The following is a 15,186-nucleotide window of genomic DNA, read 5'->3' on the forward strand; positions in this document are numbered from 1 at the left end:
ATTATCCCCCCTTCCCTCTACTCCCTCCCCCTGATGACAGGCAATCCCATACATTTTTACATATGTTACAATATAACCTAGATACAATAAATTCCATTTTCTTGTTGCACAATAAGCATTAGATTCCGAAGGTACATGTAACCTGGGCAGACAGACATTAGTGCTAACAATTTACATTCACTTCCCAGTATTCCTTCTCTGGGTGTAGTTATTTCTGTCCATCATTGATAACTGGAAGTAAGTTGGATCTTCTTTATGTTGAAGATTTCCACTTCCTTCAGAATACATCCTCATACAATATTGTTGTTGAAGTGTATAGTGATCTTCTGGTTCTGCTCATTTCACTCAGCATTAGTTCATGTAAGTCTCTCGAAGCCTCTCTGTATTCCTGCTGCTGGTCATTTCTTACAGAGCAATAATATTCCATAATCTTCATATACCACAATTTACCCAACCATTCTCCAACTGATGGACCTCCATTCATCTTCCAGTTTCTAGCTACAACAAAAAGAGCTGCCACAAACATTTTGGCACATACATGTCCCTTTCAGCTCTTTAGTATTTCTTTGGGATATAAGCCCAGTAGTAGTACTGCTGGGTCAAAGGGTATGCACAGTAAAATAACTGTATTTTCAAAAAATAGACCTGCATAGATTGTCCCTTTCTGAGTTTGGTTCCAGTCCAAAGTCTCTATACAAATCAGAGAATAGGAATGGGCAAGAGAAGGCCGATGATTTTTATATATAATTCAGAAAAAGAAATAAGAAATTATTCCGATATATATCTTAAGCACATCAACAGAATTATTGGGTACCAATAGAGTAGGAAGTGATGACTTTAAAATAGTTAAGGAAGACCTGATTCCCTGATCCAGTACAATTTTTCAAATGTTCAGATGAGTTGGGATTATAGTTCCATAATTACATGGAACAAACCACAATTATGATGCATACCTATAGGTATTTTGGAATAAATTATATTTTAAAAATTGTTTACATGACAGAGTCATATTCTATCATTTAATTTTTTTATGGTTGTTCAGTTATCTCTGACTTTTTATGACTCTATTTGAGGTTTTCCTGGCAAAGAGACGTGAATATTTTGCATTTTGTCTTCCAGCTCACTTTACTCATAAGGAAACTAGGGCAAAAAAAGGTTTAAGTAACTTCTTCGCGGTTATATAATTAACAATTATTTGAAATCATATTTGAACTCATGAAGATGAATCTTCATGACTCCAGGCCTGCAACTCTATCCACTATGCCTCTTAGCTGTTTATACCAAAATAACCTACTTTAAATTACCTTGAATATCATTTCCCCAAAATTGGACATTTTAAGCCATGATTTAAATGAGATGGCAACACTTTATTTGCCTGATTTTCACTATATTCTAAATATACAGATCTATCAAGAAAATGAATGCATTACATGTGGACAGGAATCTCATCCACAATAACCCTAACAAGTTGACAGTGAACTTCTAACTACAGACATTCATTATTAGGGTCCATAAAGCCTTCTAAAGCAGTTGTGTTCTTTATTGCTCTTTTCATGATAGAATTCTCTTTATTCTCTTTAATGAAGACAGAGGAAAGAATAGAATCTTTTCATGTCAAAGTAAGGGCTCAATTCAATTCACTGACTTGTTGATGAGTAGGGTACTATTTGGGAAATATTCAGATTGAAGTTCTATAATCAGTTAATGAGGATAAGTTATATGGTATATAATTTTTGATTGTTAAGATATCACATTGGAATGGTCATTTCCATTCTTGTTTCTTGGGCAGAGATATTCACCCAAATGATCAAAATGTGTCGGCCAGAAAGAAATAGGACTGAAGGCCCAGGTTGTGAACTGGAAACTAGTTGTGGAAAGATGCTGTGGGAAGGTAAGGCTGTATGACCTGATTTGTGTTTCCAGCCTCTCTTGTCCCTTGATTGTGCAGGTTGTGCCAACTAAGTGAACATGATAAAAAGACTCGCGATCAGATTCTATCTTACAGAAAGCATCTGAAACATGGGCTTTAGGACTCTTTTAATTTCTGTTAAGGAAGACATTACAGGGAGACTAGAGCATGAGGTATCATGAGACCATCTCGATTGAGATCAAGCTATGCCGTTAGAATTAGCACCATAAGCCCCTCCAGCTAATTAGCACATTGAACTGAAGAATCTCACCTGAAATCTTTGAGTAATTACAGTTTACCAGGGAGTTGCTGTGGGCTTAGGAAAGCTGAATGGTATTGACTCCTGGGAAATACTGGCCCCAGTTATATTTCCCATATTTCCCATAAAAGGATGTAAGGGGGGATAATGAAGAATTGATGTGTTCATTGAAAGAAGTTATACTAGACCCTCCTAAGTTTCCTCTTCAATAAAATTGTCATCACTGCAGAGAATAGAAGACTAGGTTCCAGGAATGTTAAAACCCAGCGTGCCTGGATTTCAACAAGTATTTGAAAACATTTCTCACAAGATCTTTGTTGACTAGGACAAAAATGTGAATTGTAATAAAGAAACATTTAGCCTTTTTCATTGGGCAGATCTAAAGAATACTCATCCCCCTGGAAAGCAACAGATAGCTTCATCCTCAATATTTACTCTGTTCAACATTTTACATTGATAATCAGGATGAAGTGATAGATCAAATACTTATTAGTTGATTGTAAATGGCATGGGATTAGTAAAGGCTACAGATGAAATAAATCACAGAACTGATATTACAATGGATCTTTACAGATTAAAACAAAATCTTTACAATTACAAGAAGAAACATTTCAAAGGGGATAAATTTAAGATACTGGAATAAGACTTTTAAACATCAGCTGCATATGTACACACTGGGGTAAAACAATTTTCCATAGAAATTCTCAGAGAAAGACATAGAATTATTCGCTAATGGGCCATAAGTTTAATGATGAGGTTATCAAAAGGGCTAATGTGATCTTTGCAGCAAAAGTAAGAGAATATTCTTCATGAGACATAACAGGCCTTGATTCTGTCTTCATAATTCCACATTATTATGCTTAGATAGGATAAGGGAAAGTGTAGTCCAGAGGAAGTACAAGAGATCTCAGAAGTCAGCCATGCCATATCACAGGAAGGTCTGCTCAACAAGTGGGGCTGTCTAGTTTATCGAAAATATGATTTAAATGATTCCAGGATAAAAATCACCAAAATATTAGCAATTAGAATGCAGGTCTTGATTACTTCAACTCGATTCTTAAAGTCAGAACCATTAGCCCTTGTTGCACAATATAGAAAGGCAAATTATTGATCAATAGAAGAAAACATCCCACACTATTAGAGCTGTTCAAATATACAGTGGGCTGCTTTATTTGGGTAGTAATTTTTCAGTCACAGAAAGCGATCAACTACTTTTGGGGGATACTATAGACAGGATTGGTTATTTAGGACTAAGATAAAGTACAATAACTTCGATTATTAATACTAAGATATTATTATTATAGCATTTTAATGCCATGCATTAACATTTTTGAGCAATAATAGAATTTAGTATAGTTTTCTAAAATGACATACATTTCTAGATATTGACATTCTGGATTCTTTCCTTGCCATCAGTGACAATAAATTTTAGCTTGTGTATAAGAAAGAAATCAGGACTAAGATGCTCTTTCACACGCATCCAGATCTATGATAATTCTGTTACCACAATTATTTTGTTGAATAAGGCAAAAACAATGAAATAATCAAATCATTTAAATTAGCTTCTTTGTCATTTAAGAAATGTACAAAATGCACTATTTTGGGACTGTTCCTTCACACTGTTATTACATAGCTAGGATTGGAGTTTTCATATTAGTCCCTATAATTCCAAAGAAAATCTTTTCAATAAGACATAAATACATTTAAAATTACACTAACTTTTGAAAATATGCTTCTAGAAAAATTAATATGAAAGGCACTTTTACTAAAATAAAATATCAAAAATATCACTTTTCCATACCTGTTTCTGGTCACTATTACTGAAATCTTCCTGTCCTCCATTGGATAGTCCTTTAAGTTTCAATTCTCCTTTAACATCTAAAGTAATATTTAATTGAAATTTTATTTTATTTAGAATTACTTTTCTTCTATGAATGAAATTCTCCCACCCCCTCCCCATTAACAGTAATGCTAGTTATGACAGATATAATTTTGTCTATTTCAATCTATATTGAGATAAGACATAAAATATAAAAAAATTCAATCTTATTAATTACGAATGGATCTGATTATTTTGCAATTTCAATCTACTGCAGGATTTGAAGTTTCTTGTGAGATGCTGTTTCCCATGAGCAAAGCATAGGAAGCTGTAAAGATTGATTTACATATTTACTTTAGCAAAAATTGTTGCCATTGAAATATAAACTGGAAGAAATTTATGTGTGTATGATCAATTTATTAGTTAGGCTAGAAGTAAAAAACAAATAGAATCAATGGATTTTCTCAATAACCAAAGGACATGAGGCTGGCCTTACTAACCTTAACTGAGTTTACAAGAACTTAACTGAGTAAGTAGGAGAGAACAAAAAATGGAGTCAGGAAGGTGAAGAAAAAAATGAGATAAGTTAGAGAATGGACAACATGACCAACTGGAAACTGTGAAGGAGGGATTAGCAAGAAAGCTTTCCTTCCCATTAGGGACTAAGAAATGTTCATTTTTTGAGATTGCAGAATTGCTTTGGGTTATGAAGATCACAGACCATATGCATCCTTCAAAAGTCATAGATTTACATACACAAAAAAAGAAATATAATTAACTGGATTTCTAAAGTTAATTCATGATAGCACTTTTTGACATAAGTTCAGAGACAAAACCTCAAGACATAATCAGAAAGAGGACAAAATCAAAAAGACAGAACCAAAATGATATTTAACAAAACTGAGAGAAACAAATATAAATGGTAACTGTAAAATCACTGGCAGGACTATCTCATGCAAAAATGGAAATAAAGTAAATGACACCTAATTCTTCCAGTAAGTCTAGAAGCTACTCTGATTAAATCAAGGAAACATAAAACAAGACACATTCCAGGAGTTAATTTGAAATTCATTTTAAGAATTAGTTAACCTAGAAACAGTTTGAATATGACAAAATGGAGAGTGATTCAGTAGTGAAAAGATGAACTTAACAAAAGTTTCAGAAAATTGTATGTGTCAAGGATGCTAGTGATAATAAGTTACAATGACAGAAAAAAAGGAAACAATCATTTATATATAGATTTTATATGGGAATATTCATACCTCAAGATTTTAAACTTTGAAAAAAAAGAGGTAGGAATTAACAATTAAATACAAAGACCATTAAGGCACAATAAAGATACAAATCTAATCTAGTCTCTTTCAGCTTTTGTGGAAATTGCTACACTGATTAAAGGAGAAAATCAGAACATCTTGTAGATTCTGGTCTACTGAGAAGATTAAACACTGACAATCAATTTTGTTATTGCATGATTTTACTATTTATGTTGCTTACTAATTCTAAGAGGATTGGCATGTAACAAATTAAGCAAATAATCTATTTTTAGTAAATCCAGAATATTAAGCCTCTACCTTTCTTTCTTTGTTTGACTTCCACATTTTGTTCAGCAGATTTACATGGCTTCTTAAGGACACCTTTATCAACTCTTCTTTGTTTGACTTCCACATTTTGTTCAACGGATTTACATGGCTTCTTAAGGACACCTTTATCAACTCTTTTGACGCTTCCTAGATTAACATAGGAAGAAATAAATTGCTTAAATAGTCCCATTTCAGAAAAAGAAATAGAACAAGCTATTAATCAACTCCCCAGGAAAAAATCCCCAGGACCAGATGGATTTACATGTGATTTCTACCAAACATTTAAAGAACAATTAGCCCCAATGCTATATAAACTATTTGAAAAAATAGGGAATGAAGGAGTCCTACCAAACTCCTTTTATGACACAGACATGGTACTGATACCAAACCAGGTCGATCGAAAACTGAGAAAGAAAATTATAGACCAATTTCCTTAATGAATATTGATGCTAAAATCTTAAATAAGATATTAGCAAAAAGACTTCAGAAAATCATCCCCAGGATAATACACTATGATCAGGTAGGATTCATACCAGGAATGCAGGGCTGGTTTAATATTAGGAAAACTATGAGTATAATTGACCATATTAATAATCAACTTAATAAGAACCATATGATCATCTCAATAGATGCAGAAAAAGCATTTGACAAAATCCAACATCCATTCCTACTAAAAACTCTTGAGAGTATAGGAATAAATGGATTATTCCTTAGAATAATCAGGAGCATATATTTAAGACCGTCAGTAAACATAATATGCAATAGAAATAAACTGCAACCTGTCCAAGTAAGATCAGGAGTGAAACAAGGTTGCCCAAAATCACCGTTACTATTCAATATAGTACTAGAAACACTAGCCTCGGCAATAAGAGCCGAGAAAGATTCAAGAAATTAGAGTAGGAAATGAGGAAATCAAACTATCACTCTTTGCAGATGACATGATGGTATACTTAGAGAACCCCAAAGACTCTGCTAAAAAGCTATTAGAAATAATTCAGAATTTTAGCAAAGTGGCAAGATACAAAATAAATCCACATAAATCCTCAGCATTCTTATATATCACCAACAAAATGCAACAGCAAGAGATACAAAGAGAAATTCCATTCCAAACAAATGTTGAGAGTATAAAGTATTTGGGAATCCATCTACCAAAGAATAGTCAGGAATTATATGAGAAAAATTAAAAAACACTTGCCACAAAAATAAAGTCAGATTTAAATAATTGGAAAGACATTCAGTGCTCTTGGATAGGCCGAGCGAATATAATAAAGATGACAATACTCCCCAAACTAATCTATTTATTTAGTGCTATACCGATCAGACTCCCAAGAAACTATTTTAATAACCTAGAAAAAATAATTACAAAATTCATATGGAAGAATAAAAGGTCGAGAATTGCAAGGGAACTAATGAAAAAAAAAGTCAGAGGAAGGTGGTCTAAGTGTACCTGATCTAAAGCTATACTATATAGCAGCAGTCACCAAAACCATTTGGTACTGGCTAAGAAATAGAACGGTAGATCAGTGGAACAGATTAGATACAAAGGACAAAACACGGTACATCTACAGCAATCTAATCTTTGACAAACCCAAAGATACCAACCTTAGGGACAAAAATTCATTATTCGGAAGAAACTGTTGGGAAAACTGGAAATTAGTATGGCAGAAATTAGATATGGACCCACACTTAACACCATATACCAAGATAAGATCAAAATGGGTCCATGATTTAGGCATAAAGAATGAGATCATAAATAGATTAGAGGAACAGAGGATAGTCTACCTCTCAGACTTGTGGAGGAGGAAGGAATTTATGACCAAAGGAGAATTAGAGATCATTATTGATCACAAAATAGAAGATTTTGATTACATCAAACTAAAAAGTTTCTGTACAAACAATACTAATGCAAACAAGATTAGAAGGGAAGTGTTAGGATTACTAAGTGAGAACTGAGGTTTTCTGGACAATTACAAGGTGAGAACTCAGGTTGACTTGATAGAGGGGGCAAGCTCATTGGCTGGGGTGGTTCTTCCCAGAAGCCCTTGCATTATCCCACGCCCATTCTCTGGGAGAATAAAAGAGAGGACTCCCAGAGACAAGAAGAAGACTCTGAATTGCATCAGGCTTGACGGGGCTCTCTGCAGGAAGGGAAGTCACTTCTTTGGACAAGAGTTAACAGCAACTGCCTGGAGACAACGGTTCATTACAGGAAGAAGAATCTGTCTGAGAGATTTGAGTAGACACAGCAGTTCTCTTCCCAGAGAGTAATCCGGCAGCTTCTAGAGACGACAGCTCGTTACAATTGGCGTCCACACGTGGGGCAAGGACATTTGCTTATCCTGACAAGAGGAGCTAGACCAGACCTTCGCAATTTAGCGCCCAAACAGGGACAGACACGGTCCTGATTCCAGTGGAAAAGCTTCTGATCTAGATCTCAGTCTCTCTGACCCAGAACCGTGAGTAACGAGGAAACTTTGTTAAAGATTAAGTGAGCGTGCTAATAGATAAATAAGGAACTTAACTTGTTAAGGGCTAAACCAGGAATCTCTTATAGCTGAAATGGGGCACATGTTAGCTAAATTCAATCCCTGGACCTCAGCCGACTCATCCCCAGCCCCAGAAGTAACCTCAGCTCCACCCCCATTCAGGAGTGGTACTATAGAGAGTATAATCAAGATAATTGAGGAGCAGAGTTTACTTGTAACCTGGGTACAGATTGCTAAACTCTTGGCTGCATTAAGATGCACATCCCCTTGGTTCTTAGAGGAAGAAAAGATAGATGTAGATAAATGGAAGCTAGTGGGATATGAAATGAAAGAATTTCAAGCAAAAAATGGGCCTCGTTCAATTTCTGCAGAAGTATTTTATATCTACAACATAGTTCAATTAGCCTTAAACTATCAAGCAAGTTGTAGGAGAAGGAAAAGTTCTAAAAATGAACAGAGGAGGAAGTGTGAGGAAAAAAAGGAAAGATCAAGATCTTTCCCTAGAGCAAGAGGATTTAAATGAGGAATTATGGTATGATTCTCTTGAAGAAGCTTCAACCCTGCCTAGAGAACAGATTATTGACAGGCCCACATCAACCCCACCTTCAGAGATGGAGGAAGAAAGAGGGGAAGAGGCAGAAACACAAACAGAATTGCCTGTGAAGAAGCCTAAGCCTATGACAAGATTAGAAAAAGCATTGGTTAAAGCTAAGAGAGAAGGACAGGATATAAGTGATTTTATACATGCATATCCTGTGATTGAAAATACTGACTCTGTAGGTAAAAAAAAGAGAAGATATGCACCTTTAGATTTGAATACAATTAAGGATTTGAAAAAAGGTTGTACACTTTATGGGGCTACATCAGCTTATGTCAAAATGTTACTAGATGGTTTGTCTTATGAAGTCCTAACCCCGAATGATTGGAAATCCATAGCAAGGACATGTCTGGAACCTGGAGAAAATTTATTATGGCTTGCGGAATTTCATGAATTATGTAAAATTCAAGTCAGATGCAATTTGGAAATAGGAGTTAACACACAATTCACTTTTGAGCACTTAGCTGGTGAAGGTCAATATGGAGAGAATTCGGAACAGATTAATTATACCATGACAATATATGAACAAATTGCTAAGGCTGCAATAAAAGCTTGGGGTGTCCTCCCTGGACAGAAAGATCGTGGAGAGGCTTTCACTAAAATACAGCAAGGTCCCAATGAACCTTTTGCAGATTTTGTGGGACGTTTGCAAACTGCTGTCAAAAGAACTATTGGAGAAAATTCAGCTACAGAAATAATGACCAGACATCTGGCTAAGGAAAATGCCAATGAGATTTGCAAAAGAATTATATGGGGATTAGACAAAGATGCTCCTTTAGAGGAGATCATAAGACGCTGTGCTACAGTGGGAACAAATGCTTTTTACACCCGGACAATGATGAATGTGGAAAGACAGGGTCCCTCCTGGCAAGGGCCTTCTAGAGAAACTCGGCGATGTTTTCAATGTGGAAAAATTGGGCATCTAAGAGCTCAGTGTAGATATGGAGATACAGTGAGAAGACAGGGTGAGAGAAGACCTAAAACTCCATGTCCAAAATGTCACAAGGGCCTCCACTGGGCCTCCGAATGTAGATTGACACAGGGAAATGACAGGTGGGGCCCAGCTTCAGCCCCCCAAGTGGGGCATGATGGCAGCCGAGGTTACATCCAGAGAATTTTAAGACACGATCAATCAGCCAAAAGGCAATCAGATGGAAGAAAGGGATTGAAATTAGGAAAAATAGAGTTGTGTGCAGTAGAGACTACCGAGATACTCCCTGGAGAAGTGAAATCTGTTCCTGTTGAGCCTATGGATCCTTTGCCTCCAGGCACAGTAGGCTTGACCATTTCACCTTCTGAGAGTGCCTACAAAACAGTGTCCATCCATACACTGATGTGGGAGACTGGAGAATGTGTATCTAATATCCCAGTCACTAGCACAGGCAGACAACGTGTGATTTATCAACCAGGAGAAGTAGTAGCATCAGGCTTATTGTTACGGACCCCTAATAAGCAACCTAGTGATAGTCGCCTAGATTTTGACTCCAATGAACAAAATCCAGGAATATATTGGACAGCAGCTGTGACAGCTGACCGACCTATGCTTACTATTTATATAAACGGAATACCATTTGAAGGATTGGTAGACACGGGTGCAGATCGTACAGTTATTAGAGGTGCCAATTGGCCCGGTCACTGGCCAAAGATTAAAGCAGACACCTATATGTCTGGGGTGGGAGGATCAATAGCAGCAGAAGTTAGTGCTAGGCCTTTGAGATGGGTATTTGAAGGAGAAACAGGAGCTTTTACTCCTTTTGTGGTTGAAAAAATCCCCATCAATCTGTGGGGAAGAGACATTTTACAGCAGATAGGATTACAAATAAGCACTTCGGCTTTTTAGGCAGGGCTGCTGTTGAAGGCCTACCTGCACTTTCACCAGTTCCTATTCAGTGGAAGACTGATTCACCAGTGTGGGTAGAACAGTGGCCCTTAAGAAGTGATAAAATTCAGGCCTTATTAGACATAGTGCAAGAACAACTTGACCAAGGACACTTGCGGCCTTCTCTAAGTCCTTGGAATTCCCCAGTATTTGTGGTGAAAAAGAAATCTGGAAAATGGAGGATGATAACTGATCTAAGAAGAGTAAATGAACAGATGGAAACTATGGGAACTCTTCAGCCTGGACTTCCATCTCCTACTCAGTTGCCAAGAGAATGGCCTCTATGGGTTATAGACATTAAGGATTGTTTCTATTCTATTCCTCTAGATAAGGAGGATATGAAAAGATTTGCTTTTTCAGTGCCTAGTGTTAATTTGGCTGAGCCTTATAAAAGATATGAATGGACAGTTTTGCCACAGGGAATGAAAAACAGCCCTACTATGTGCCAAATGTATGTTGCAGCTGCTCTTGCTCCAGTAAGAAAAGCCTTTCCAAAAGTAATATTGTTACATTATATGGATGATATTTTGGGATGTGCACCTGAGGAACAAATGTTAGAGGCATGTCTACAAAGGACCATGGAAACATTAAAGTACTACAAACTGCATATAGCTACAGAAAAAATTCAAAGACATGCTCCTTTTCAATATTTAGGATATGAAGTATATCCTAAGACACTCACAGTACAAAAGCTTTCTTTAAGAACAGAGAAGTTGAACACCTTAAATGACTTTCAAAAATTAATAGGAGATATCCAATGGATGCGTCCAGTGTTAGGCTTAACTACCAATCAACTACAACCTCTCTATGACATTTTAAGGGGAGACAGTGCTTTAAATTCACCACGCCAGCTTACAAAAGAAGCACAAAAGGCTTTGAGAGAAGTTGAACTGGCTTTATCCAATGTGGTTGAAAGAGTCACTCAAAAACCCTTGGAAATATCAGTTTTTGCTACAAAAGAGGCACCCACAGCAGTCCTTCATCAAGGAGACAGAGTGATTGAGTGGGTGAACCTCCCAGCACAACCAGAACAAAGCCTTACACCTTACCCAGTGCTTGTGGCTAGGATTTTATTAAAGGCTATTAAGAGAGTAACACAATTATCTGGGATAAGTCCTGAAAAAATATACACATTCTATACTAACGCACAGATTAATGTATGCTGTGAGAACATCCCAGAATGGCAAATTTTATTGGCCACCGCTCCAAATTTTGCACATGGATCTCCATTAAAGATTACCCGGCTACTACATAATTGGCGATGGAATTTTGAAGAAAAGGTTTCTAAGGTTCCTCTTAAAGGACCAACAATCTTTACAGATGCCTCCAAAGAAAATATTTGTGCCATATACTCTCATGATTTAACCATAAAGAGAGTAATCAGGACTCCTTTTCAATCCACTCAACAGAATGAATTATTTGCTATCATGCTAGCTCTCACTTATTACCCAGGAGACGTAAATATAATTACTGATTCAGCCTATTCAGTAGGTGTAGTACAAAGAATTGCCACAGCCCAAATAAAATTTGCAGCCTCCAATATTTATCAGCTCTTTAAGGAACTTCAAGAGCAAGTGAGAAAACATCCAGGCAAGATTTATATTTTGCATGTCCACTCACATAGTGGACTCCCAGGTCCTATTTTTGATGGAAATTCAAAGGCAGATAGCCTTCTAACCATGTTAGCCAGTAGTCCTTTATTTCAGGAAGCACAAGAATCTCATTCTAAATATCATCAGGCTGCTCGAGCTTTACATTTACAATTTGGAATCACAAGAGAGGAAGCTAGGAGCATAGTAAAAAGCTGTACAGCTTGTCTTCCTTTCCACGCTCCTACACTCCCTCCAGGGAAGAATCCTCGTGGTTTGAGACCCAATGAAATCTGGCAAATGGATGTGACCCATTATAAATCTTTTGGTCGTCTATCTTTTATTTATGTCGTGGTAGACACCTTTTCAGGATTCACATTTGCAATGCCAGCAGCAAAAGAGACAGCCCGAGTGGTCACTGAATTCCTTATACAGGCTTTTGCAATTATGGGTGTGCCACAAGCAATAAAAACAGACAATGGACCTGCATATACGTCCAAACATTTTACACACTTTTGTGCACAGTATAAGATTTTACATACCACGGGCATACCCTTTAATCCTCAAGGGCAGGCAATAGTAGAGAGAAGAAACAGAGATATTAAGACACTCCTCCAAAAACAAAAGAAAGGGGGAGCCACAGGTAGCCCTAGGGAACTTCTAAATTTAGTTCTCTATACCATTAATTTTCTAATTTTTGACAAAGATGCACTGGCTCCAGCAGACAGGTTTTATAACCCACCAGAAGGGCAGTGTCCAGTGAGAGCATCTCCACTGTCCTTAGATAATCGCCAGGTGATGTGGAGAGATCCAGAAAGTGGTGAATGGAAGGGACCAGATAGGTTAACTGCCTGGGGGAGAGGGTTTGCTTGTATTTCTTCAGCAGGAGAAGGAATCAGATGGGTGCCAACGAGTCATATTCGCCTTGTCCATCAGAGAGAGACAGAAAAAGAGAAAGGCCTCAAAATAAAGGAGAAGATCTAAGAAACATCTGACACTGAAAGAGCATGGATAATAAGAAGACTGTTAAAGAACTTTAAAAACCAGCAGTAATCATTGGACTTCCTCACACAAGATGAGACTAATGGACAATGGACTTATGGACATTTATAAATTTTCAATTTATTATTATGTTATATACTTCTAGCATGTGTTACGTTACTATGTTACTATGTGCTTATGTAATTTATGTAATTATCTGTAATACTTCCCATATTGATGGATTTATGTTTCAAGGTCATGACTGTCCTATGTTCTAAATCAAAAGAAAGGGGGAGATGTTAGGATTACTAAGTGAGAACTGAGATTTTCTGGACAATTACAAGGTGAGAACTCAGGTTGACTTGATAGAGGGGGCAAGCTCATTGGCTGGGGTGGTTCTTCCCAGAAGCCCTTGCATTATCCCACGCCCATTCTCTGGGAGAATAAAAGAGAGGACTCCCAGAGACAAGAAGAAGACTCTGAATTGCATCAGGCTTGACGGGGCTCTCTGCAGGAAGGGAAGTCACTTCTTTGGACAAGAGTTAACAGCAACTGCCTGGAGACAACGGTTCATTACAGGAAGAAGAATCTGTCTGAGAGATTTGAGTAGACACAGCAGTTCTCTTCCCAGAGAGTAATCCGGCAGCTTCTAGAGACGACAGCTCGTTACAGGGAAGTAACAAATTGGGAAAATAAATTTAAAAGGAAAGGTTCTGACAAAGGTCTCATTTCCAAAATATATAGAGAACTGACCCTGATTTATAGGAAACCAAACCATTCTCCAATTGATAAATGGTCAAGGGATATGAACAGACAATTCTCAGAGGAAGAAATTGAAACTATATCCACTCATATGAAAGAGTGTTCCAAATCACTACTCATCAAAGAAATGCAAATTAAGACAACTCTGAGATACCACTACACACCTGTCAGATTGGCTAAGATGACAGGAACAAATAATGATGAATGTTGGAGGGGATGTGGGAAAACTGGGACACTGATACATTGTTTTTGGAGTTGTGAAAGAATCCAGCCATTCTGGAGAGCAATTTGGAACTATGCTCAAAAAGTTGTCAAACTGTGCATACCCTTTGACCCAGCATTGCTGTTATTGGGATTATATCCCAAAGAAATACTAAAGAGTGGAAAGGGACCTGTATGTGCCAAAATGATTGTGGCAGCTCTTTTTGTTGTTGCTAGAAACTGGAAGTTGAATGGATCTCCATCAATTGGAGAATGGTTGGGTAAATTGTGGTATATGAAGGTTATGGAATATTATTGCTCTGTAAGAAATGACCAGCAGGAGGAATGCAGAGAGGCTTGGAGAGACTTAAATCAACTGTTGCTGAGTGAAATGAGCAGAACCAGAAGATCACTATACACTTCAACAACAATACTGTATGAGGATGTATTTTGATGGAAGTGGAAATCTTCAACATAAAGAAGAGCCAACTCACTTCCAGTTGATCAATGATGGACAGAAATAACTATACCCAGAGAAGGAACACTGGGAAGTGAATGTAAATTGTTAGCACTACTGTCTATGTACCCAGGTTAATTATACCTTCAGAAGCTAATAATTAATGTGCAACAAGAAAATGGTATTTACACACATATATTTTATCTAGGTTATATTGTAACACATGTAAAATGTATGGGATTACTTGCCATCGGGGGGGAGGGAGTGGAGGGAAGGAGGGGATAAGTTGGAAAAATGAATAAAAAAAAAAAAAAAAAAACGCTGAACTGATAAAAACCACAAGGAGTAGAAGCACAACTTATCAGCTGAAGAGAATCAGGAATTTCACCAGAAAAGGTCGGTTCCAAGTGGAGGAAGAAAAAAGGCCAGCACAGACAGGGTTGGACTTGGTCCTAGCATACTGTGCTGATCAGGCTGGGGAGAACTCAGGAATCAGAGAAGCCACTGAGATAGAGGAATCTGACACAGGCTGTTAATTCTTCTCTGCTTATAAAACAGCAGTTCAGAAGAGAAATCGAGCCACTTTAAAACATAAAGCCAGATTCTAGAACCACCCCAATCCAGAAGTGACCTAAAAGATCTAGGCACTGCTGTGCAGCAGCCTTC

General features: G+C 37.2%; 1 protein-coding gene and 1 long non-coding RNA gene across 12 annotated transcripts in view; one reads left to right on the plus strand and one right to left on the minus strand.

Moving 5' to 3' along the window:
• The window catches only part of LOC141544663 (uncharacterized), a 70,646-nt gene extending 64,875 nt beyond the window's left edge, over positions 1–5,771 (plus strand). For 3 of the 4 annotated variants that reach the window (XR_012482747.1, XR_012482745.1, XR_012482746.1), the window contains 2 exons: positions 1,790–1,891; positions 5,598–5,771. This is a non-coding gene — a long non-coding RNA (uncharacterized LOC141544663). Of the gene's footprint in view, positions 1–1,789; positions 1,892–5,594 lie in introns of all 4 variants that reach the window. The other variant, XR_012482748.1, reaches the window with a different exon arrangement.
• LOC141544661 (ankyrin repeat domain-containing protein 26-like) overlaps positions 1–15,186 on the minus strand; it is a 122,493-nt gene that overhangs the window by 59,006 nt on the left and 48,301 nt on the right. For all 8 annotated transcript variants that reach the window (XM_074271056.1, XM_074271063.1, XM_074271059.1 and 5 more), the window contains 2 exons: positions 5,559–5,714; positions 3,970–4,046 (listed from right to left, as the gene is read on the minus strand). In XM_074271056.1, coding sequence (XP_074127157.1) covers positions 3,970–4,046; positions 5,559–5,714 — 233 coding nt within the window. The remainder of the gene's footprint in view (positions 1–3,969; positions 4,047–5,558; positions 5,715–15,186) is intronic.

Source organism: Sminthopsis crassicaudata, chromosome 5 (assembly GCF_048593235.1).
Source record: "Sminthopsis crassicaudata isolate SCR6 chromosome 5, ASM4859323v1, whole genome shotgun sequence".
NCBI classification, from domain to species: Eukaryota; Metazoa; Chordata; class Mammalia; order Dasyuromorphia; family Dasyuridae; genus Sminthopsis; species Sminthopsis crassicaudata.